Source organism: Microtus ochrogaster, chromosome 15 (genome assembly GCF_000317375.1).
Source record: "Microtus ochrogaster isolate Prairie Vole_2 chromosome 15, MicOch1.0, whole genome shotgun sequence".
Taxonomy (NCBI): Eukaryota; Metazoa; Chordata; class Mammalia; order Rodentia; family Cricetidae; genus Microtus; species Microtus ochrogaster.
In genome coordinates, this window is record NC_022017.1 from 13,908,843 (window position 1) to 13,932,665 (window position 23,823).

Genomic DNA, 23,823 nt, shown 5'->3' on the forward strand with positions numbered 1-23,823 from the left:
CTCCTACCTCTGTGCAAAAGTGCCCTTGTATGTGTGTAGGGGGGGGGGAGCTAGAGAGATTAAAGGACATTGCTGCTCTTCCAGAGGAATGGGGCTCAATTCCCAGCACCTCCATGGTGGCTCATGTAATTTCAGGCCCGGTGGCTCTGACGCCCTCTCCTGGCCTCTATGGTTACTGCATGCATGTGACATACCCACACAAAACTCCTATACATAGGTTGAAAAAAATTATAGTGCCACTGTGGTCATCATCCCATCACCTGCAGAAAATAGTACAGCATGGTGGGTTACAGATTTGGGCTCTGTAGCTGGACCCTGGAGCCCAAGCCATGGCTCCACCACTTACTGGTATCATGTGACCTGGTCCAAGTTGCTGAGTCCCTGTGTGCTCCAGTTTTTATGCTGCTACCAATGGACTAACATATCTCCCAGAAGCACTGAGGGGGTGTGTACGCTCCACTCAATGCTGGCTCTATCACTGTATTCCTAGAAACGAACATGGTAAGAGGGAGCTCACCCAGCTGGCAGGTGGAAGCATTTTTAAATCTTGACACGGGATCTAGTGTGTTGGACTATCTCCTCACAATTAGGCTGGCCAGCTTGTCTCCCAGCACATCTGTCTGTCCTGAGTGGTGGTCCTATGGAGAAGTATCTTTTGTCAGCTTCCTACAACCCTGTGAGGAGGGCAAACCCTTTTCACTGCGCTGAGGTACAACCAACTGCATGTATTGGTTAAAAACAAAGTTAATGTGTGTGTGTGTGTGTGTTGTGTGTGCATACGTGCAAATGTGTGCAGGTGAGTGTGGAGACTGGAGAAACTCGGGTAGTTAGTCCACCTCCTTTGAGACAAAATCTCTCATTGGCCTGAAGTTCACTGATTAGACTGGCTGACCAACAAGCTCCGATCTCCACCTCCCCAGCATTGGGATTACAAGTGTGTGCTGCTCTGTCGGGTTTTCTTGATGAGTTCTGGGGAGCAGACTCAGGTCTTCATGTAAGCACTTTATCAACAAACCTACCCCCCAGACCCCCATCCTAGGAACCTATCATCAACCACAAAGATGGCAAGCACTTCCAACCTCCTATGGTTTTCCCAGGCTCCATTGAAATTCCTCTTTTCCTCCAATTGCATCTCCAAGTTATAGAGGAGGAAAGCAAGGTGCCACTGGAGAGGGTAAATAACCTGCCCAAAGGTCACCTGCCCCAGGCAGGCGATCTTCCAGCCACTGGGCCACTCTGCTAGCTGGTCATTTGGGAAAGTGGATGCCTGGAGTTATGTGTAAAGAGGCCTGGGAGGTTCTCCTTCACCCAGCACCACCCTCTTCAGGGCCAAGAGAGGCAGTAGCACCACTCAGCTTGTGTGGGGTTGCAGGCTGACATGGGGACCAAGGAGAGGTGACAGGCAGCAGAAGTAGCTGAGGACAAGGTGCCCTAAAGGCAGGAGGCAATGCAGTGAGCCTGCTGGTCTTGTGGTGGGTGCTGGGCCAACAAGCCTGAGTATGACTGTGTCACTGTGACTGCTGAAGGCACGGACATAGCAGCTCCCCGAGCTGGGGGTGGAAGGTGTTAACTGTGAGGGTGCTGGTGTGGCTGGGTGGCCTCTGGGCCTGGAACTGGGGGACATAGGGAGGTAGTAAACACCCTGGTGATGGTGGCATCTTTGTGGCAGCCTTGTGAGGATGCTTGCTGCAGGGCTGTGGGGGTTTGTGTGACTTTGCAGTTCAACAAATTCAAATCCAGCCCATGCTGGCATGGCAGTGCCTTCTGTGTGCCAGGCAACAAGCAAGGAGAGGCAGACCCAGCTTGTAGCTGAAGGGTTCCCACTGTGGGTTTAAGAGTTTTAACCTTGGGGCTGGTGTGTGGCAGGATGCTTTCTGATCATTCTGACATTTAAGCCACCCAGTACCCTGTCCCCACTTAAAAAAATGTATGGTGAAGCACAGAAGAAAGTGACTTGCCCAAGGTGACCCAGCTACTCAATTAGACAGGACCTGAATCTAAGCTGCCAGGTTGCAGAGCCCCAGTCCTTCATCATCATGCCTTTGCCAGGCTGCAGATGTCTGGTTCTGGGGTTCAGGGGCTACACTCCTGGTCTTGGTCCTGGCCCTGCAGACATGCCCCTAAACACAGGTCACTGTGCCAAGGGGTGGGGCCATAGTTCGCCTCCAGTACTTGCCAAGGGGCTAGATTTACCACCAGAGGGACTGCCTGGCTCTCAGAGACCCCTTAAGCTGCAGTCCTCGCCTTAGGCCCTCCCTTGGCTCCTGCCCCCCTCCCGGCGCTGACTCGGGGCCAGGGGAGGAAAGGCTGTCTCCACCCACCTCTAGCACTCTCCCTTCTCCTTTATAAAGGCCGGAACAGCTGAAGGGTGGCAACTTCTCCTGCAGCCGGGAGCAGCCTGCCTGCCTCCCCCGCTGCCTCCCTGAGGGCTCCCCTCTGGCCGCCAGCGCCCATCTTTTTTTCTCCAGAGATATTTTGCGCACACACACATACACACACGCGCAAAAGGAAAAGGAGGGGGAAAAAAAGCCCACCCACCCCCCCAGCCTCGTTGTAACGAGTAAGCCGGAGCAGCCGCAGCTAGAAACCCGCAGAGGACGCCCTGAGCAGCGAGCTGGTGGGCGGATCGACCGACTGACCCGCGCCGCGTCCACCTGTCGGCCCGGGTCGGCCCAGCGCGCAGCGGGCGCGCCGCGCGCTCGGAGCAGCCGTGCCCGCCGCTTGGGCCCCGCGCCAGGGCGCACACGCTCCCGCCCCGCCACCCGGCCCGGGCGGGAGTTTGCACCTCTCCCTGCCCGGGTGCTTGGGCCGCCGCTGCAAAGCCAACTTTGGAAAAAAGTTTTTTGGGGGAGACCTGGGCTTGGAGGTGCTCAGCCCTGCGCTTTCTGATCTGGGAAGCCTTTCCAAAAAATGTTGCAAAAAAGCTAAGCCAGCGGGCAGAGGAACACGCCTTTAGCAGGCGAGTGAAGACGAACCATCGACTGTCGTGTTTCTTTTCCTCTCGGAGGTTGGAGTCCCCTGCGCGCCCCCACACGGCTAGACGCCTTGGCTGGTTCGCGACGCAGCCCCCCGGCCGTGGATGCTCGCGTGGGCTCGGGATCCGCCCAGGTAGCGGCCTCGGACCCTGGTCCCGTGTCCAGGTCCTCCCCAGCCCCCCAGCGACGGAGCCGGGGCCGGGGGCGGCGGCGCCCGGGGGCCATGCGGGTGAGCCACGGCGGCGGCTGCAGCGGCCTGAGAGCCTGATCGCGGCGGACCCGAGCGGAGCCCACCCTCCTCCCCAGCCCCCAACCCTGGCCGCGGGGGCGGCGCGCTCCGTCTACGCGTCCGGGGCCCCGCGGGGCCGGGCCCGGAGTCGGCATGAATCGCTGCTGGGCGCTTTTCCTGCCTCTCTGCTGCTACCTGCGTCTGGTCAGCGCCGAGGTGAGTTGCGACGGCGCCGGGGCTGGATCCTTCCCTAGCCGTCCCAGCCCCCACGCCTGGCCGCCCCCTCCTCTCCCTGCAGTGAACTTTGGAGCCCCGCAGCCCGTGAGCCAGGCGCCGGGCACTGGGTGGCCCCAAGGGCTGGGAGGCCAGGTCCAGGGTTCTGCAATCTATGATGAGACAGCGGTGGGTTTCTCTTTACAGGAGACCAACCTAGATCCCTAAACCTCCGTGGCGTCCTGGGAGGTGTGTGTTGCCCTGCCTTCTGCCTCACAAGCCAGAGCTCTTAAGCCCCTTCCCGGCCAGGGGAGAAGGGGTGGGGTGGTATCTAGGGTGCCTAAGACATCGCGATCTCCTGAGTCCATTTGGAACCAGCGTGGGCTTTGGTTCTGCCCAGGACCCGGCCTGCCCTAGTGGTGTGCGCCCTCGATCTCAGGATATCCACGGAGACCTTTGGAGAGCGTTCTGGTCCCACCCAAGCTTCTGCTCTGGGCTAGGGTGGGCACCTCGGGGTCGTGCTGGACGGTCCAAAAGCACCTTGTATCTTGGGGCCCAGAGAGAGACAGAGACACTAGAGAGACAGGCAGACAGACATACAGTAGGTTCAGACGCTTGGAGTACAGACAGGACTGGGGCGCGCGCGCGGGGGAGGAGGGGGGAGAGTTCTTAAGGAATCCAGCCCCAGGGGCGGTGTGTGTGTGAGGCCCGGCCATACCTGCGCCGGCGCCCTGCGAGAGGAAGCACCTCTCTCCCCCGCATGCAGGCTGCGGAGCGCGCGCCTGCAGAAGCCTAGCTGCAAGGGAGGTGGGGTATGGAAACGTCTGCGGGAGCGATCAGGTCGGCTCGGTGCCCCTACCCCTCCCAGCCTCACGTAGCAGTGAGTTGGCAAGTCTACCGGGAATCCAGGTGGGAAAGGGGCGGGGCAGGAGGAGGCGCGAGCTGGAGCGGGGCGAGGGCCGGGAAAGCGGCGTGGCCCGGGCCCGTCCCGCCTCCGCCCGCTGAGGTCCAGAGCCCGCACCTAGTAGGCTGCGGGCAAGGCCAGCCCGGTCGTCCGCAGCCAAGCGCAGGGCAGAGGCTGCGGCGGCGGCGGCAGGGAAGGGGTTAAGGCGGAGGGTTCCGAGGCCGCGGCCCGACCTTGGGCCGCCGCCAGCGCAGGTTGTTTTGACCACGGAGGAGCCGTCCCCGTCTCCTTTTGTTCTTGGGACTCCTCGAGGGCCGCCGGCCGCCCGCCCTGGGGGCTCCGCCCTTCCGCGGCCGCCCCCCGCGGCCGGAGCCCGAAAGAGAGCAAGCTGGGCATGGCCCGGCCGCAGCAGGCCCCTCGCGACGCCCCCTCCCCGGTCCGCCTGCAGCCCCCCGGGGTGAGGCCAGCTGTTGGGGAGGGGGACGCCGGGAGGCCCCAGCTGCCGCCTCGCCGCGCCGTGGGGACCTGGGGGCTGGCCCAGTGCCAGGGCGTCCTGAGAACGGCGGCGCCCCGCGGCTGCTCTCTGCAGCCCACCCCGCCCGGCCCCCGACTCGCTCACTCACCCCACGCATGCACACTCCTGGCCGGAGGCGATGCTGCGCTCCCGCGGGCGGGCGCGCAGAGCGACGGGCACGCACTAAGGCAGCCAGGTCGCGCGCCCGCCGCCACGCCCGTGCACACGCGGGACACACGCGCGCGCGGCCCGAGTACACGTGCGCTCACACACCCACGCACGCACACAGGCACGCACAGCCCCTCTGTACACTTAGTGCCAGGTGCCCGTCCCCACGCAACAGGTGGGCTCGCCGTGGGCCCTGGCACCTCACCGCCTCTGTAGCCATCCCATTTCCTTCCTGGGGGGGATCTAAGGAGGAAGGGACAATCCCAGATCCTGATCTGGGCTCTGCAGCACCCATTTTTTTGGCCTGGTTAGAGCAGCTTGGTATCCCTCAAACTTTGCCTCTCTGTAACGGTTTTTCAACCACCCCTATGTAACCGATGGTGATGGCCGATAGTGACGTTGGCGTGACCCTAGAGTGCTGGGATAGCCAAGCATTTTTCATTTCAAATAAGCACCCATTTGCCCTCCAAGACATAAAGGACGCAGCCTACCTAGTGTGTTCCCTACACCCTCCCTACTTGTCTATCCTGGCAGGGGCCGTGCTGGATTTGTAACATCTGAATGCGGCTTCCCAGGCCGTCTTAACCAGCCCAGCTTCCTCCAGGAGCACTCCACCACTGCTGTGAATATTCGCATTTGGGAATGAGGCTGCAGCTCAGAAGCTCATCCTTGCTCCTCCATAGACGCTTCTGGGACCGCAATTGCACTGCGTTTTGCAGTTGACTTTCCCTGATAACTATGAGGAGTACTGAAATTCTGAGGACTCTGTCCCCATAGGGCCAGCCCAGGCAAACAGGGAGACAGAAGGAGGGGCTTGCTTCTGGAGGTGACCCCGAAGTTGGCTGTATTTAGAGGGAGGTCTAGGTGTTGGAAGCAGGCTGGAGGAGAGTCTGAAAAGGCTGCCGAGGCCTCTTCTCTCTCAGCTGAGCTAGCTTCCCAGAAGGTGACTGTCATGTGACAATCTGTCTGCCTCAGCACCCTTCTGCCGGGAAAGAGTGGTGGGGCCCCAGAGCCACCAACCCAGTCTTTTTCTGGCTTCCTAATGCCCATAGGGGGGTGGGGAAACCCACTTGCTGGAATCCCCCTGCCCGGAATTGTGAAAGTCAAGGTCAGATAGATTCCGGAGGCCTGAAGGCAAGAGGCAGGAAGTGAGTGCCTGTGTGGAGGAATCAATTCAAGGTGTTCTCTCTGGGTTCATGATGTCCTCCCTCTTTTTTTTTTTTTTTCCCCGAGACAGGGTTTCTCTGTGGTTTTGGAGCCTGTCCTGGAACTAGCTCTTGTAGACCAGGCTGGCCTCAAACTCCCAGAGATCCGCCCGCCTCTGCCTCCCGAGTGCTGGGATTAAAGGTGTGCGCCACCACTGCCCGGCTCCTCCCTCTTTTTGATGCTTTTTCTGTGATATATTTTCTTTCCGATATTTTATTTGAGACAAGGTCTCGTGTAGTCCAGGCTACCCCCCAACTCACTGTGTATGTGGGGCTGGCCTTGAACCTTTGATCTTCCTACCGCCACCTCTAGAGTTACAGGTATGCACTATCATACCTGACTAGGGCAACTTTTCAACTTTTAGTTGTTCCCTGCTTTCTCCCATGAACTGCACACTGCGCCAGAGGGATTTTTGTCTTGATTCCCGCTGTGTTAGTGGAGTACTTGTAGCCTGCACAATCACCAAAGGAGTGTGGAAAGAACCATGAATGGTGGAGTGGGCTCCCTGCCCCTCCCCCATGGTGAGGTATTCCAATACACTTTCTCTGTCTTGGGACTTGGACTGTCGGCAGGGAGGACTGAGGTAGAAAGACAATGAAGGAAAAGCAGGCTGGGCCTCAGTTTCCCTCACCTAAAATATGGAGCAGGTTGGACTCATTTAGTTTACAAATAACGGGAACTGGCTCCCATTGAGTTGAGGTGGGAGGCAGTGATTGCAATGGGCCACCAGGGTGGCAGGCACATCCTTAAGACGGGTCCTTTTCTTCCAGCTTTGACATTTTTTTTTTCTCTTGCTCTAGCAGAGGTAGGGGAGGCTAGTGGACTGGGCTGGGATGCAGGAACAGCGGCAGGAAGGGCGGGGGGCGGGGGATGGACAAGGGAGAGAGAAGGTAATCCCAGGAACCAGGAAGGGAACTGCTGGGTAGAAAATCTGGCTCCAAAAGACATCTATATTGTACCCAGAAAGGGCTTCTTCAAAGAGCTCTTCTTTGCCATCTCGTCTAAATACGGCATGAGACGCAAGTCAGGCAGGCCCTAGGAGGCCTCGTCAGCTTCTGCCTCTGCCAGCCACAGACAACGCCCTGGGTGCTGGGCAGAGAGCCCATCTCCCTCACTGCAGTGGCAGCAGACTGGAGTACATGTCTGCCTGTGTGTGTATGTGTGTGCTGTGCTGGGGCCCAGGTGGAGGGTGGGGTACAAGCCCTTTTGATCTGCCAGCCTGGCTGGGAGCAGGTAACTCACCTGGCCTCACGCTTGCTCGTGCCTCCTGCAGCTGGCTTTGGGGGCAGGGCAGGGAGGAGGCTGTTTCTCTTGACTGCCAGACTGGCTTAGCCCCAACTGCTTCCACGCCACACCCTTGTCCTACCAGGAGCCCCAGGCCTGAGACCTGGGGCAGTTTCTTCAAGCTGTCAGGTGTCCTTTACTGTGTATGGGGGAGTCTGTGGGTGCCCACTTAGAGGCTTCCAGAACCTGTGGCAGAACACACACAGACTCTGACAGCATCCTGGAGTGGACCTCAGGCTAACTGTTCATACCTCTGGTCCCAGAAGAGACCCACCAGCCCACAGAGCACCTGGTAGTGTCAACGTGGAGCTAGGTTCCATTTCCTGTTGCCCAGCGTGGGAGATAGGACAAAGTCACACTCTGTCCTGGGGACGGCAGCTCTCCACCCACCAGGCACCATCCTAGAAAGTATTGTGATTGTCTGGCCCACGAGTGTCATGCTGCTCTTAGGGAGCCATATGAAAGAATTGGTGATGAAAGCAATAACATCTCCTTAAATGCCCTTAATTCGGGGCTGCTTTGCTCTGTACAGTTACACTTACCAGGGACTTCAGGGCTAGTTGTGGTTAACTCTACTTAAGGGAGAAAGATACAGTTTGTTTCTTTGTCAGTCTTCCTCAGACTGAACCCAGGACTCACTAACGCTAGGCAATTGTTCTGCCAGTGGGCGCACTCAAAGCCCTTTCTTTGCTTTTATTCTGTGACAGGGTATTGCTAAGTGCCCCCAGGATGGCCTTTGAATTTGTTTCATAGCCCAGGCTGACGTTGAATTTATCCTTTAGCCCAGGGAAGCCTTGAACTTGCAATCCTGTCTTCAGCCTTCTAAGCAGCTGGGATTATAGGCCTGTGCTGTTACGTCCAGCAGAAAGTAAGGTTTTTGATGATTTATTCTGAGCACCATGGTTCCCTTTATATGGGGAGCCCTGACTCCTCTATTGTGGGTTTTTCACCTCTGGTACTGTTGGTATTTGGGACCAGTGATACTGTATCCTTCGTGACATCCTTCATACTGTGGGATGGTGAATAGCATCACAATCACCACCCACTGATGCTAGCAGCCTGTCTTTAGCCATGACCACCAAAAATGTCTTCAGATGATAACAATGTGTAATTGTGACCATTGCTGTAAGAAGAGCATGACTTTAATCCAAGCACTCGGGAAGTAGAGGCAGACGGATTTCAGTGAGCTTGAGACCAGCTTGCTCTACAAAGTGAGTTTCAGAACAGCCAGGACTGTCTTGAAAAACCAAAAAGGAGAGAGATAGGGACAAGGGAAACAGCAGGAATCTCAAATGAGCTGGGTCCAGTGGCATCGTCAGAAGAGAAGGGAAGTATGTTTGAACCTTTTCTGGTGGGCCAGGAGCAGGTAGGCATGCTATGGCCCTGGAGGGACCCACCTCTGCCACTGACTAGTCATCTAGACTTGTGACTGTGGATTAATTTCTCTTAGCCTCGGTTCTCCCGTCTGGAATATGGGGCTAATGATAACGCTGGCCTCAGGACTGCACTTCGTGATGCATTTTGTTTGGTCAGTGCCTGGCTTGAAGGACCACACCTGAGGGAAGCATTGGAGAGAAAGGGATGAATACCAGTGTTTACTGAGCGGAGTGCTTTTGCACCTCCACGGCTTCCATCTGGGGTTCAGGAGCGCGTTTGTCTCCATGTGATGGATTCCTTTGCCTGGTGGACTGAAGCCTTAGGTGTTCACTTGGTCTGTTCAGGGTTCAGCTTGCTTTGCCTCACTGGCAGCTCCAGCCAGCCCTTGAGTGGACAAGGAGATCCTGGCAGAAGTACCCCCCAGGGCTGATTGAGCCACCACTCACTTCTCATTCTCTTGGGCAAGCAAGCCACCTTACACATCCTGGCTCCGGCTAGCGTCTGCTCCTTCTGCCACCCCCAGGAAGAACTAGAACGCAATCCAATGTCTTCTAACACCCTCAGTTCATAGATGAGAGCCCAAACCAGAGAGAGGCAGTGGCCCGCTGGAAGTCGCACTGCAGATGGTAGCGGGGTGAGGAAGGAATCCAAGTCTTTTGAATACCAGTTCTGAGTTTGACAGAACCGGGGGCAGTGGCCTTCTCTAGACCAGCGTTGAACATCTGTGCCCAACTGTGAAGTTGTGGACACTATAGGCCACCAAGCCCCTGTCCTCACCCCAGCTTCTCCTTCAAACTCCTGACATCCCCAGGATACCAGGCAGGTTCATAAACTCCATGATTGAACAAAATGACCCAGATGACAAACGGGGTCCCAGGAGCCAGATTTCAGGAGTTATGGCCCCTCCTCCAGCCCCCAGATTGTATCCTCTACTTACTAGGTTGACATGGGGGACCAGAGGTGGGTATGACTGAATCCCTGAGGAATATTTTCTAAACATTACCGCAAGTGTCAAGGACTACAAGGTGTTTCTGTTTTGTTTTGTGTTAAGTGAGACTGGGTCTCTCTATGGTGCCCAGGCTAGCCTGGAACTCCTGGCCTCAAACGATCTTCCTGTTAGGCATACTCACATCTTTAATCTCAGCACTTAGTAGAGGCAGGTGAATCGTTGAGTTCAAGGCTATCTTAGTCTATTTTTGAGTTTCATGCTAGCCAGCTAGGGCAGCATAGTACCATGTCTTTAAAAAAAAAAAAAAGCAAACGCAAACTGCTTTAGATTTTTGCTTGTATGATAACACCATGGCCAAAAGTAACTTGGGGAGGATAAAATCTATGTCAGCTTGCAGTTCCACAGCACCGACCAGCAGGGCAGGAACCTGGAAGCAGGAACTGAAGCAGACACCATGGAGGGCGGGCTACTTACTGGCTTGCTCCTCATGGTTTGACAGCCTGCTTTCTTATAGGCCACAAGTCTACCAGGCCAGGCGTGGTCCCACCCACCCACAGGGATCTGGGCTCTCTTACATCAATCAATCAGTCAGCCAATCAAGAAAATACCCCCCAGGCTTGCCCACAGTCTGATAGGAACTTTTTCTCAATTGAGGTTCCTTCTTCACAATCAACTTGCCTCAGGTTGACACAAAAAAGAGATCTTGCCTTTGCCTCCAGAGAAGCTTGGGACATAGGTGGGCACGGGGCATCATGCACCTGGCTCTCAACAAGTGTCTCAGACATGCAGCTTTTGAGGAGATTCCCCCAGCTGGCCAGGGGCAAGAGCTTCTTTTCCACCTTAGACAGTGAGAGAGCAGCAAACCCCATGCTCAAACACACACACACATCACACAGACACACACCCACACTCCTGTGCTTAGTACTCAAAGCGTAGGTCCCAGCATGGTTCAGTGAACACAGGGCAGGGCTTCTTCACTTCTCAGTCCAGGGAAACTGAGGCACAGAGTGCCTTAGTCCTCCCAGAGCTTCTCTCAAACTGCATGGTCTTGTCACAAGCCTGCATGTATGTATGTACCACATGCGTGTGCACTCATCGTGGCCACAGCCTTTAGACATGCCTTGGCATCTTGCATCCTTCCTTTGCTCCTTATTTGAGGACACTTCCCAGTCCCCTCTGCCCTCACCTCTTGTAGCCTTTGGCACCAGGCTCTTGAGACTCCTGGAGCTGTGGCGATGTGGCGGTGACCTCTGTCTCCAGCTGTATGATGTGATTGTGGGACCTGTGGTTTCCCCGGAGGAAGCTGGCTTGTAGTGAGGCCTGTTAAGGTTCTAACTAAGTTTCAAGTGTTTGGTGACAGGCCAGAGGGACTCTAAAAATAGCGTTTGGTTGGGCATGGGGCATGCATGGGTAAGCGCTCAGGTTCCCCGGTTGGGCCTGAGGATTCCCTTGTTTCCTCTTTGGCAGGGACTACGTTGGTTTCACTGGGGCACACAGCCTTCTGAGACCTCACAACTCAGCAAGCATTATTAAGCATCTCTTGGGCTGGCGGGGGGCGCGGGGAGCTGGAGAACACACTTCACTGTCATTGTCTGCATGAAGCCTCTGCTCACACTGGGTTTGGGGGCCCCTGCACATATGGCGTGCATGTCTTAGCTACCAGGTGTGGAGGGAGCGTACCGAGAAGTGAGATTGTTGGAGTTTCTCCAGGACCTGTGATCTGATGGGGGAGACAGATGTAGACAAGCCTTGGAGCTGGGGGCAAGTCTGGATACCGTGGAGGGCTGGGGTGGGGCATCTCAGTCTGGATTTAGCTCTTTAAGCCTTTGGGCTTCTGCTCCTGGCTCAGCCTCGCATCCCACCTACTCCAGCCTTACTGCCTATTGCTGGGGACAGAGGGGCCTCGTAGGAACTCTGTGCAAGAGAAAGCATGTGGTTGGTAAGAGAGCCATGCCTGGTGAGCCCTTCACCCCAGTTTACTCAGTTCCTGGTGTCTGCCCAACAGGGGGACCCCATTCCAGAGGAACTCTATGAAATGCTGAGTGACCGCTCCATCCGCTCCTTTGATGACCTCCAGCGCCTGCTGCATGGAGACTCCGTAGGTAAATCGCATCCTCCTCCAGAACCTCAGCCTCCATGGGTGCTTGGGAGAGTGGGGAGGGGCAGGCAGGGACACCCCTCTTGACATCAGGGAACTAGATCCGTGGCACATCCCAGTGAAGGCCTGACCGCACCTACCCAGGGCAGGGCAGAGCAGGTCGACGGGTTGGTACCTGGGACATGGGGTGTGGCAGAAGCAGCACCCACGTGTGACTCTGGCTTGGTGCAGAGGGTGGGGTCCCTGGAGCAGGGCGGGCAGAGAGAAAGCACTCAGGGCATGTACTAAATACCTATCCAGGTGAAGAGGGTGGAGCTATAGAAGACATCTCCCTGCCCCTCTGGCCCAGGGCCTGGTCGACAAGGTCCCCTGGGGACACCTGGCCAAGACCAGCTGGCAGCCCTGCCCATGCCCAAGAGTGCACTGGGCGAATGGGCACGTGCTTGGTGGCACACACGTGGCGGGGGCCGGCGGGTTGGGCTGGGAATGTATTTATAAATGCAGTCTTCAGAGCAAATTCCATTCTATTCTGACCTCTGGCCTGGTCCCTAGAGCCCTGTTCAGCAGCCCCCCAGCCCCCACCCCCCACGCACCCGCGGGCCCTTGTCCCTCTGGGGTCCTGTCTCTTTGTCACTTTGTAATTCTTGCCCAGACGCTATCTACGGGGGAACAGCATTTCCTGCCTTTGTTTCCTCTCTCCGTTGGGCCCCTGGCTCCTTCTCAAAAGCATTCCCGGGCCCTTTCAATACTGCCTGGGCTGGGGGGTGGCAAGGCAGGCAGGAGGGGGCCCAACTGGGCCCCCCTATTGTTCACTAGGGCCCCCACCCGATGTCTCCCACCCGTGCCCGGCTGACCAGCCCTGGCCACACAATGGGGCAACTTCCAAATTTAGCCATCTTGCTGTTTCTTTCCAAGGCGCTCTGCTGCCCAGCTCGGGCAGCCCCTCCACACCCCTGGTGGGGGTCGGGATCTTGAATGTGAGGTTTTCAATAGCAGGTCTGTTTCGAGGCAACCATGTGGCTATTTTTTCCTAATCAACTTAACCTTTCCACAAAGTACATCTCTCCCTTTCTCGTCCCCACCAGGGGCATTCCAGAGATGCAGTGAGAAAGAGAATAAGGGACAGACAGACAGGCTGACGTGGTTAACACTGTTGGGCTGGACAAAGCAGACCAATCAGTCATTGGCGATCTGCAGGACCCCTGGAATCCTAGATAGGGCGGCAGCTGGCAGAAGCCTTTGCCTTTGATGGGACCAGCCGGCTGGGGAAGATAATATGGTCCCCCCAGGTGCCATAAGGAGGTGGCAGAGGCTTGTCTCCAGCATCCCTCAGTTCATTTGCTGATCCTCACCACTGAGAGACAAGAGGGGCTATCTACCATCAGGATCAAGTTCAAAGCCTTCTCACCACCCTGCCATCCTAGGAAGAGTGGGCAGCCCAGGCCAATGTCTCAGGGCAGCGAGGTGTGTGGGTGGAGGTGTCACCAAGGAGAGCTGGTAGCAGACTCAAGCTTAGAGAAGGGAACTTCAGCTAGTGACAGGAAGAGAAGCCCAGAAAGATGAAAGCTGGGGAGAGAGCCGGCCTAGTGTGCCTGGCGCAGGCCCTCCCACCCCCTTCCCTCTCCACCCTTTCTCTCCAGACCAGTAGGGCCATTGCCAAGGCTCCAGCAGGCTGTACTGGGCCTGCTAGCCCCGAGGGGATTCTGGGAATTTCTCCAACCAGCACTTCCTATGGGAACGCTTTGGAGGGCACTGGGAACTGGCCTCCAGTGCTCTGGGTCCCTGCTCCACCCTGGAGGCCGAGGAGGGTTCGCTGACAGTAGCAAAGGGGAAGGGTTATTTTTAACTCCATTGACATGGGTTCTGGCCAAAAATGGGGCTAAAATCTCGCTGGAGGCTCCCAAAGATGCAGTCAGGCCCACCAGCCCCATGAGCCATTCAGCTGCCCAAGGCTTTGCCTGGTTGCCTCTTCAGGGCCAGGGACCTCAGGTTTTGAGACCACGAAGGGCGGGGTCCCGGAGTGTAGAGATGCTACCCTCAACCCAGTCCTGTGGTAGCAGCCTGGGCCAACATGCCTGACTATGCTTCCTTTCCCTTGCAGATGAAAATGGGGCTGAGCTGGACCTGAACATGACCCGAGCCCACTCTGGAGGCGAGCCAGAAAGCTCATCTCGAGGGAGGAGGAGCCTAGGTAAAACCGAAGGTCCATATAGTGGCCCTTCAAAGAGTGGGATCCAGGGAAGGAAGACCAGGGCACACAGCTGTCCTGGATTGGGGTCACCTTCCAAATCCCTTCCCTACTGTAAGAACTGAATGAGGCGTGTAGCCATCTTTGAAGTTGAGTTACCATGCCCTGTACCCCATGCTGTGCTTTTAAAATATAGTGGCTTGGGTCTTTTTGTTTCTGAAACAGGGTTTTAGTGCATAGTCCTGGCTAGCCTGGAACTCACTAGGTAAACCAGACTGGTCTCAAATTCCCAGAGATCTGCCTACCTCTGCCTTTGCCTTTGCACTCACCGCTTCCTCACTCCAACCCTGGAGTAGATGTAGTCAGTTCCACTCCAAAGGCTTAGAAACCAGGGTGGGGAAACTGGAATGGAAGGACTGAGCCCTTACTCGACGCACTTGAGCCCAAGGTATTCTGGGTGGGTCCTCTGTCCACTGTGGCTCAGGGCTACACTGTGGCCTAGTGCAGAGGCACTAAGCCCAGCTTAGGACTGCTGGTTGTTCCTTGGCAGAGACCAAGCCAGTAGATCTGTAGGCCTTGGAGAAGCCACCTACAGTTTCCAAGTCCCTGGAGATGTGGCTGGCAGATCCTGCAGGTCCCCGAGCCCCACTGCCATCTGCTAACCTTTCTCTGGGGATGACTGAGCACTTGCTGTAGGCTTCACCCACCCTCTTCCTCTCAGCTCAGGGGAGAGGCATTGTTCTGCCGCTATCCCATTTCACAGATGAGGCAGATGAGACTTTGAAAGAGTCACATAAGAATAGGGTGGTACAGCCAGGCGCTGGTGGTGCAAGCCTTTAATCCCAGCGTTCTGGAGGCAGAGGCAGAAGCAGAGAGGCAGGCGGATCTCCGTGAGTTCGAGGCCAGCCTGGTTGACAGAGTGAGCTCCAGGACAGTCAGCGCTATCCTGGATAGTTTGATCATGAAAACAACAAACGACAACAAAAGACCAGTGCAAGCCGGCAGGCTAACAGTGGGTGAGGACTCAGGTGGGCCAATCACACAGCCGTGTGAATCTGAACAATTGGGATCCAGGATGGTGGGACAGGCATGCACTAAACATTTACAAGATCACACGGGATGATCTGGCCTGATCCTGACCATGCTTCTTGGGGGTAGATATCATTGTCCTCGTTGTCAGATGATGTAAACTGAGGCTCAGGATGGTCCAGCCATCTACCCAAGTTCAGGGCTGTCAGGATGGGGGTTGGTTCAAAAGAAGACTTTCCCTCCTGACAGCCTCTTCTGTCGCCCCACCCTCAGGTTCCCCGGCAGCCGCAGAGCCCGCTGTAATCGCCGAGTGCAAGACGCGCACAGAGGTGTTCCAGATCTCGCGGAACCTCATCGATCGCACCAACGCCAATTTCCTGGTGTGGCCGCCCTGCGTGGAGGTGCAGCGCTGTTCTGGCTGCTGCAACAACCGCAACGTGCAGTGCCGGGCTTCGCAAGTGCAGATGAGGCCAGTGCAGGTGCGCAGACTCCGCCCCGTCCCGCCCCGCGCCGGACCCCGCCCCGAGTCTGGCTCCGCCCCAGCAGCAGACAAGTGGCCGCGGGTTGGAGGGCTTTTGCTGAGTGTTCCGGGATGCACGCTTTCTCCTAGGCGTCTCAGACCGTAGTCACTGAGAGGCAGACAGAATGTGGCTGGGTGTGCAATGCTAAGTGGTGGACCAGTGTCACCTGCTCTACAGGGACACAACCCCACAGAGCTCCTGTCTTCAAACATCTGACTCCTGCTCTCCTGTGGAGCCGGCAGGGCACAGGGAGGTCAGCTATCTCTAACTGCAAGACCAGGTCTCAGTACCCTGGGTCAGCCTCCCCTTTTCAGGTTTCCCTGGGCACACGGTACAAGGCTTAGCACCAGCCCTCCCCAGTGCCCTGACTACGTGACCATGCTCTCTTTTCTCCTGTCTGCCTGTGGCCTGTGCCCAGTCTCCTGCCTGTCTTCCATTCCTGGCCTTTCGCTGTGCCCCAGATTACAAATGAATGACATGCTATGCGTCCCCACCCACTGTCACCATATCTCCTGTCCCCAGCTTTAGGGACAGACACCTGACAGCTGCCTTCTCCCTTCCAGCCTCTCTTCTAGATAAGGCCTGTCTCACTTCCTTCCAGATAACCATCTCCCCCCCCACACACACACACACTCTGCTGCAGCCCCTGGCCTTGGCCAGTGCTCCGCTCCAGGAATGAGGACCCACAGGACTCATGCTCTACCCGGAAATGCCTTTCTCCCACTCTGGGGGGTCAGGGTATGGGGGGGACGGGGTTGCTACAGCAAAGCTGAGGCCAGGTCAGCTAGGTCGAAGGGCTTGTTTTGATGGAAAAGCTCTGAGAGGGACCGAGGGCAAGGCCTTGCTATTGTTTGCTCCAGAGCCCTGGCTCTGCAGACAAGCCTGGCGTTTGGCTTTCGAGGAAAGAACCTAGTGCAGAAGACTGCCAGGCCTGTGAGACGGCTCCGGCACAGGTGGCTTCTACAGGGGAGTTTTGCTCGTTCTGTCCCCCAGGTGAGAAAGATTGAGATTGTACGGAAGAAGCCAATCTTCAAGAAGGCCACAGTGACCCTGGAGGACCACCTGGCCTGCAAGTGTGAGACAATAGTGACCCCTCGGCCTGTGACTCGGAGCCCTGGGACATCCCGGGAGCAGCGAGGTAAACTGCCTTCCTAGGGGCTGCTCTGTGGGGCTCAGCCCACAGCTGGGAAAAGGGTGGGTCTCTAAATAGGGGTCAGGAGGCTGGGGAGAGTGGGGAGAGTGCTTGCTGAGCAAGCAGGAGTACCAGAGTTTAAGTCCCTGGTCGGGCTGGTCAGGCACGGTAGCTGTGTCTGTCATCCCACACTGGGAAAGTGGAGATGGGTGGATACCAGGGCATCATCAGATGCCAGCCTCGCTGCTGGTGACCTCCAAGTTCAGTGAGAGACCCTGCCTCAGAAAATAAGGTGAAGAGCAATCGAAGAGGACACTTGATGTCAGCCTCTGACTTCATACGTGTGCCTATGTTGTTGAGAGTCAGACTAGACCAGGGCTCCCAGGAACTGTCAGTCCAAGCAAGTGTTGGAAGTGTGAAGCACAGTTAGATCCCAGGGCTGCAAACATAGCTCTCTGCCTCAGTTTCCCCAACACTGTAGGATGAATAATACCCACTGTGAAAATAAAGGAGCTTGGGGCTGGAGAGATGGCTCAGTGGTTAAGAGCACTGCCTGCTCTTCCAAAGGTCCTGAGTTCAATTCCCGGCAACCACATGGTGGCTCATAATCATCTGCAATGGGGTCTGGTGCCCTCTTCTGGCCTGCAGACATACACACAGACAGAATATTGTATACATAATAAATAAATAAATATTTTTTTAAAAAAAAGAAAATAAAGGAGCTTATAGTGGAATCGGGTGCATCGCAGGTGTTGCTGGGGTTCTGGCATCTTTCGATGCACTTGCTCAGCCCTAGGAGGTCACGGGTCCTTTAAAGACGTGGACACAGAGTGGTTAAGTGACCTTCCCCATGGCACATAGTCCCTGGAAGAGTCCAGGTCAGGCCCAGGGCTGACCGCCTTCTAAGTTGTGGCCCAGCCCTCCATTCTGCTTCTCAGAGTGCCCAGGAATTTGAGTGACAGGCCCAGCTCCAAAGAAAGTCTGTTTCTGGCTTGAAACCCAGAGGCTTCCTCCTCACCCTGTGGCTAGAGGAACCAGAGGTTGGTGGCAGAGGTCTCAGTAGGAACGCTAGCCAGGGAGATGGGAAGCAAGAGGCTCCCAGTGGGGAGGGGCTGCCACTCATGCTGTACTGTGGTGGAACCCGGCCTCGCAGCGCTGAGTAGGAGCTAGGCTCCCTGGGTAGCTTGCTTGATCTTCCTGTAGTCTAGCTGTGGCTGGAGGGAACAGCCACACCTGTGGTGCAAGAGGACCAGTCCCCAAGCGACCTCTCTAGCCAGATTTTTCATACAATGAGACAGGGTGACCAAAGTACAAAAGTGGGCTGTGCCCATCCTCTGAAGACAGGTGCCTGATGGGTACACGGTACCAACAGGACCTCCTGTTGGGTTTGAGGGACCTGGGGCCAGGCCACCTGCAGGAAGTGGGAAAATATGTCCCTCCATCTCTGGGCAGTGACAGGACTTGGGGCCACATTGAAACCTAACCTCTTGGGTCAGGCACTGCTTGGCCAGCATACTGTCATGTAGTCCACCTCCCTTTCCCATGAGGTGGCCATCCTCTTGCCTCACTCAGAGAAACTGAGTCATAGAAAGGTTCAGTCACATCCCCAGAAGACACAGCTGGTGAGCAGCGGGCTTGGCTTTGACCTCATAAAATCTGACCTGACCTTCCCCATCCTCTTCCTGAGCCAGCCCTAAGGCTCACAACAAGAAGAATACCCCATGACCATCCCATGCTGACAAACACTTTTTCTTCCTGAGCAGCCAAGACGCCTCAAACTCGGGTGACTGTTCGGACGGTGCGAGTCCGCCGACCCCTCAAAGGGAAGCATCGAAAATTTAAGCACACACACGACAAGGAGGCACTGAAGGAAACCCTCGGAGCTTAGGGGCATCGGCAAGCGTGTGGGCAGGTGAGGACCTGGCCAGAAAGCCAAGGCTCAGATACTCCGTGGCTGTGGCTTAGATTTGGGGTGAGGGCCAGCAGGGATATTTGCTCCCTTCAACCCAGTCATTCTGCCTAACTACCTCTCAGCCTCCCGAAGAGGATGTCTGTCCTTCCACTCCAGTTCCCATGACTCCCCCATCCCAGCCCTGGGGTCTGTTGGAAGCATGAAAGTAGGAGCATCAGTTCCTGTTCTTGGTATGGGGTCCTAGGAACCAAGGGAACCCCTGAGCCATCTCTGACCCTGTGTCTGTCTGTTCTACCCGCAGGGTTATTTAATATGGTATTTGCTGTATCGCCCCCATGGGGTCCTTGGAGTGATAATGTTGTTCCCCTCGTCCGTCTGTCTCGATGCCTGATTCGGACGGCCAATGGTGCTTCCCTCATCCCGCGTGCCCGGCCACCTCCACCAGCAACAGTCCTTCGGCCCGTCCTGCGACTCCAGAAGCAAACAAAGGACTCCATTCCATGCTGCTTCTTCCCTTGACCCCAAGAACGTGGGACAAGTGTGCGGGAGCCTCACGGGGGACTGTGGACTGGCCCCAGGAGCCTGGGATTTGGTCTGAGAGCCTCTGCATGTCCTGCCTGGTTCCTGGACCCCTGGCCAGCCAGCAGGGAGCACTTTCAGGCAGGCTAGGGTCCCTTGTAGTCCTGTGGCCAGGACCACATGGGGAGTACAGACTAGAGGAAACCTCTCAGCACCCGGATCTGCCACTCATCTCTCCCTGTCCCCTCAGCCCATAGTGGCTTTTTATTTTATAAGTATGAAATCAAGGAAGATAATGAACTCCTCTGGGCAGGTGGCCACATGCCTTCTCTGATGGATTGGAGATGCAGTGTGCTTGTGGCCTGGGCCACATCCCCCGCCTCTTTCCACCTCCTTTGCATCTCTCTTGTTTCATTTCTCTACCTCCGCTCTGTGTCTTCTTCCTCATGTACCCTTCAGTCGGCTCCACCAGGGGTGCTTGGGTCCTGATTGAGGTTCTGAACGACCCTACCATTTTCCCTTAGGGCAGGAGACCTGTCTGTCTTATTCCTCTCCAGCCAAGACAGCCACGTAAGGTTGTGTGGGATGTGTATTGCACATGGGCACTGCATGTGGAGAATTCTGTTCACACCCTAAACATGGCCGATTTGTCTATTATGACCTTCTGGCAGATGTAGGTCAAGCCTCTGAGGAAAGGAGGCCATGTTTTAATTCACACTGACGCCCTATGCAGACTGGCTGTGTGCGCGCTGACCCAGCCTGAAGCTCGGAATGAGCCTCAGGTGCTGGGGGAGCAACACAGTCTTTGCCTATTGCCTCCTTCAGCTGTTCCCTTCCTGGCAGGTGCGGGATGCTAGGAGCTCCCCAAGGGAGGGGTGCCCTGGCTGCCCTCTTCCCTGCGTGCACATTGCCCCTCAGATCTTTTGTGGTTTTACCTGATGGCTTCTTCCAGGAAGCTAGCTGTACACTGGAAGCGGGAGAGAGAGGGAGAGCCATAGCGCCCTCAGGAGGACTGGGGTTGACGCACCCACTCCCCCCCCACTTCCCCTGCACTTTTCCCTCCCCCTCCCAGGTCCGCTTCCTTCAGTTTGTAAAGTTGGTGATTATATTTTTGGGGGCTTTCTTTTTATTTTTTAAATGTAAAGTTTATTTATATTCCATATTTAAAGTTGTAAAAAAAAAAAGCCACGAAACCAAACCAAACGAATCTTCCGGAAGTCTGTCTGTTGGCATCTGGTGTGACAATTAACCTTTCTATATTGGCAGGATGCGCCAGCAGCTTGCTCTGTGTTCCTCTCATTCAGGGAGGCTAGGCACCACCGGGCATCCTCATGTGCCCAGACACTCTTACCCGCGTGCATATTTTGGCCTGGCTCCAGGAGCAATCCTGTCTCAGGGAGAGGGAGAGTTGGTTCTGGCTCCATAGCATGACCTGACCCCTGGACCCCTGGATCTCTTCCTGTGGAGAGATTGATATCTGTTGAACAGGAGTCTCCAGGGGAATGTGGAACCCCTGCATTGTAGGGGTGACGTGGGGAACTGGAGGAGGCCCTGGAGGGACTGTGGGATTCATAAAAGGCAAAGTTCTGGGCAGCCCTAAACCTGCTATGTGTCCTTAAGCCAGGCATAGGGAAGGGAAGGGATTGGTGCCAGCCAGGGTTCAGCCCTAGAGTCCTGTGCTATTTCTTCATCCTATTCTTTTGGTACTGGAGAGGGACCCAGCATGTGCTAGGCACACAGACTCCCACTGAGCAACACTCCAACCATATAGTCTTCTGTTCCCATGGAGCCTTGGATGCCAGTTTATAAAGAAATATTCTGGGCCAGGCGGTGGTGGCGCATGTCTTTAATCCCAGCACTTGGGAAGCAGAAGCAGGCAGATCTCTGTGAGTTTGAGGCTAGTTTGGTCTACAAGAGCTAGTTCCAGGACAGGCTCCAAAGCTACGGAGAAACTCTGTCTTGAAAGATAAAAAAACAAAAGATAAAAAAAAGAAGACGACAACGACCCTGAAGTGCTGGACTCTGTGTCCCTTGATATGTGCAAGGGCATGGCGGGCATTCGGCTGAGGTAGAGGCTCCATTGTTACGACTCAGTTTGTTCACTTGCCCCTTGAGCCCTACCACAAGTGTCTGTCCCTGCCAGTGCTTCCAGAACCACATGATTTAAGTCTATCCGGAGTCCCAACCTGGGTCTAGCCCATGGCCGTGTGTGGAGCTATGGGAAATGCCTAGAATCACCTATCCACCCTGACATTCTGATGTAGAACCCCTTTCTCTGGACTCCCAGTATCCAGTTTCCCAAACACCAAAGCCAGTGCTGGTTTGGGGGGGGGGGGCGTGCGAGTGGGAGGAGACTCAGCAGGATATAGGAATTGAGACAGCTGCTGGCCCCAGGGCATGAGACATCTTGACAGCTGCTAACAGCTGGGCTACTTCATGGATGATAGCAGGAACTTTCCAGAAACGCTGTCTGGATCAGTCCTCTTACCTGTGTTTCTTGCCAGGTAGACACACTGAATCTGTGGACCTTCAGGGACCTAGTGGGCCCCCAAATTGTCACGCTAAAATGGAATTCCCCCAAAACCTCTTCCCCCCAAAACACTCTTCCCCCCCCAACTCTTCTTTTGAGGAAGGTAGTTTCTCTTTTTGGGGGGAGCAGGGGCAGGGTTGGGACAGAACCTCACTACGTAGCCCTGACTGGCCTGGAGTCCAACTATGTAGACCAAGCTGGCCTTGAACTTGTAGAGGTTTTCTTGCCTCTGCCTCCTGAGTGCCAGCTCAGCATCCTCTTCCTGCCTCCCTTGTCTCTATGGTAACACTTCAAGGAAAAGCCACAGGACTTACTCTAGTCACTTCTTTTTAGCATCTCACAGGTATCTGATGTGTCTGTCGCAGTCACTCAGAAAAGACTGCTGGGAAGGTCATTGTCTGTTCTTGGAAGGAGGAAGTGTTGTTTGCCCCAAAGGCCAGCACTTCTGCATGAGTGCACTCAGTGGCTGGAGAACTATAGACTCGGGGTGCCACTGTTGACAAGAGGTTTCACTTTCTCACTAGTCCCTTGCTTGTTGGGGAGACCAATGGAGTCTGAGATCATGTCCAATACCTTCTATGTGTGTCCAGTGTCATCTCACTCCAAGTCTGCTGAGGTAGAGGCCCCTCCATCACCCATCCATCAGTCATATATACATCTGCTTGTCTACTCATTCACTCATCTGCCTGCCCACCTACCCACCAATCCATCATTCATATATATGTGCATTTACTCATTTGGCTGTCTACTCTTCTATTTATCTACCCATCCATCCACTCACCATTCACACATTCCCTCTGTACATCCATTTACCCATCATTTATCCTTTATCCACCACTCGTTCATATACACATCCATTTGTGTACTCACTTATCCATCTGCCTGTCCATCCACCCGCCAATCCGTCATTCAGATATACCCACACCTACCCACTTGCCTGTCCACTCACGCATCCATCCATTCATCCACCCACCTCCTCATTTACACATGCCCTCATCAACACATTCATCTACCCATCCATCCATCCATCCATCCATCCATCCATCCATCCATCCATCCATCTGTGTTTCTGCCATTCATCCAACTGCTCATCTATCAACTACACATCCACCAATTCATCCATCCATTAATTCCTAATCCATTTATCTTCCTACCCATTCATCCATCAGTCTACTACTCACATGTTCATCTATTGCTCATCCACCCACATCCGTTTCTCATGTCTATCCACCACCCACCCATCTACTCACCCACTCACGCATGTGTCCATGAATCCATCCCTCCCTCCGTCCATCCCTCCCTCCATCCATCCCTCCCTCCGTCCATCCCTCCCTCCATCTCTCCCTCCACCCCTCCATCCATCTAGTCTATCCCTCATCCCTGAGCCGTCTGTCCCACTTCTTCATCTCCTGTGTGTCACCTATACCACGTCCCGCTCTCTGTATTTGTCACCTCGTTCTACTAATGGAAGAGCTTGAAACCCACAGTGGAAAAGATGAATGCCAGATCCCTACTGCAGCCTTGTTTCCTCCCTTTGCATAGTCTCGCAGAACTGCTGCACAGGTTAGAGACCCAAGGGCAAAGGCCTGACCAGCGTGTTTGGCCTGGTAAATGATGGATTTGTTCTCTCTTCTCAGCGTCCGGCCAATGGCTAACAGCAGTGCGGTGAGGTGAAGCTAGAACCTGATAGAGCAAAGGGGTTCAGACTCACTGGAGCAACAATGGGTGCTGTCCTATTCTGCTCAGTTCACCTGGGCTCACTGAGTTCCAAACCCCACCCACAGTCCCATAGGGTGCCACTGGTCCCCCTACAAGTGGCAACATTCCCTTTGAGGGACATTCATGGGCCAGACCACTTCCTCCCCATAAGAAGTTCTGAGTTTGAGAACCAGGTCAGATGTGGGGCTGGGGAGGCTGCATGTCTCTGGCCAGTTGGGGCCTCAGTCAGACTACCGAGCAACAAACTTAAACCCTTCTAAAAGCCAGGCGGTGGTGGCGCACGCCTTTAATCCCAGCACTTGGGAGGCAGAGGCAGGCGGATCTCTGTGAGTTCAAGACCAGCCTGGTCTACAAGA

The 23,823-nt window shown here is 55.5% G+C and overlaps 1 protein-coding gene across 3 annotated transcripts; it reads left to right on the forward strand.

Annotated features, from left to right (window-relative positions):
* Positions 1-3,314: 3,314 nt before the first annotated feature.
* Positions 3,315-20,373, forward strand: Pdgfb (platelet derived growth factor subunit B). 3 transcript variants are annotated; one of them, XM_026782759.1, is made up of 7 exons: positions 3,315-4,297; positions 11,825-11,921; positions 14,019-14,108; positions 15,408-15,613; positions 16,649-16,793; positions 18,551-18,699; positions 19,001-20,373. In XM_026782759.1, exons 1-6 carry the CDS (start codon positions 4,232-4,234, stop codon positions 18,673-18,675), a joined length of 729 nt encoding a protein of 242 aa, XP_026638560.1. In that variant the 5' UTR covers positions 3,315-4,231; the 3' UTR covers positions 18,676-18,699; positions 19,001-20,373. The 3 variants fall into 3 exon arrangements, with proteins under 3 accessions (XP_026638560.1, XP_026638561.1, XP_005354242.1); XM_026782760.1 differs by having other exon boundaries at positions 3,315-3,666; XM_005354185.2 differs by having other exon boundaries at positions 3,315-3,420.
* The last annotated feature ends 3,450 nt before the right edge of the window (positions 20,374-23,823 follow it).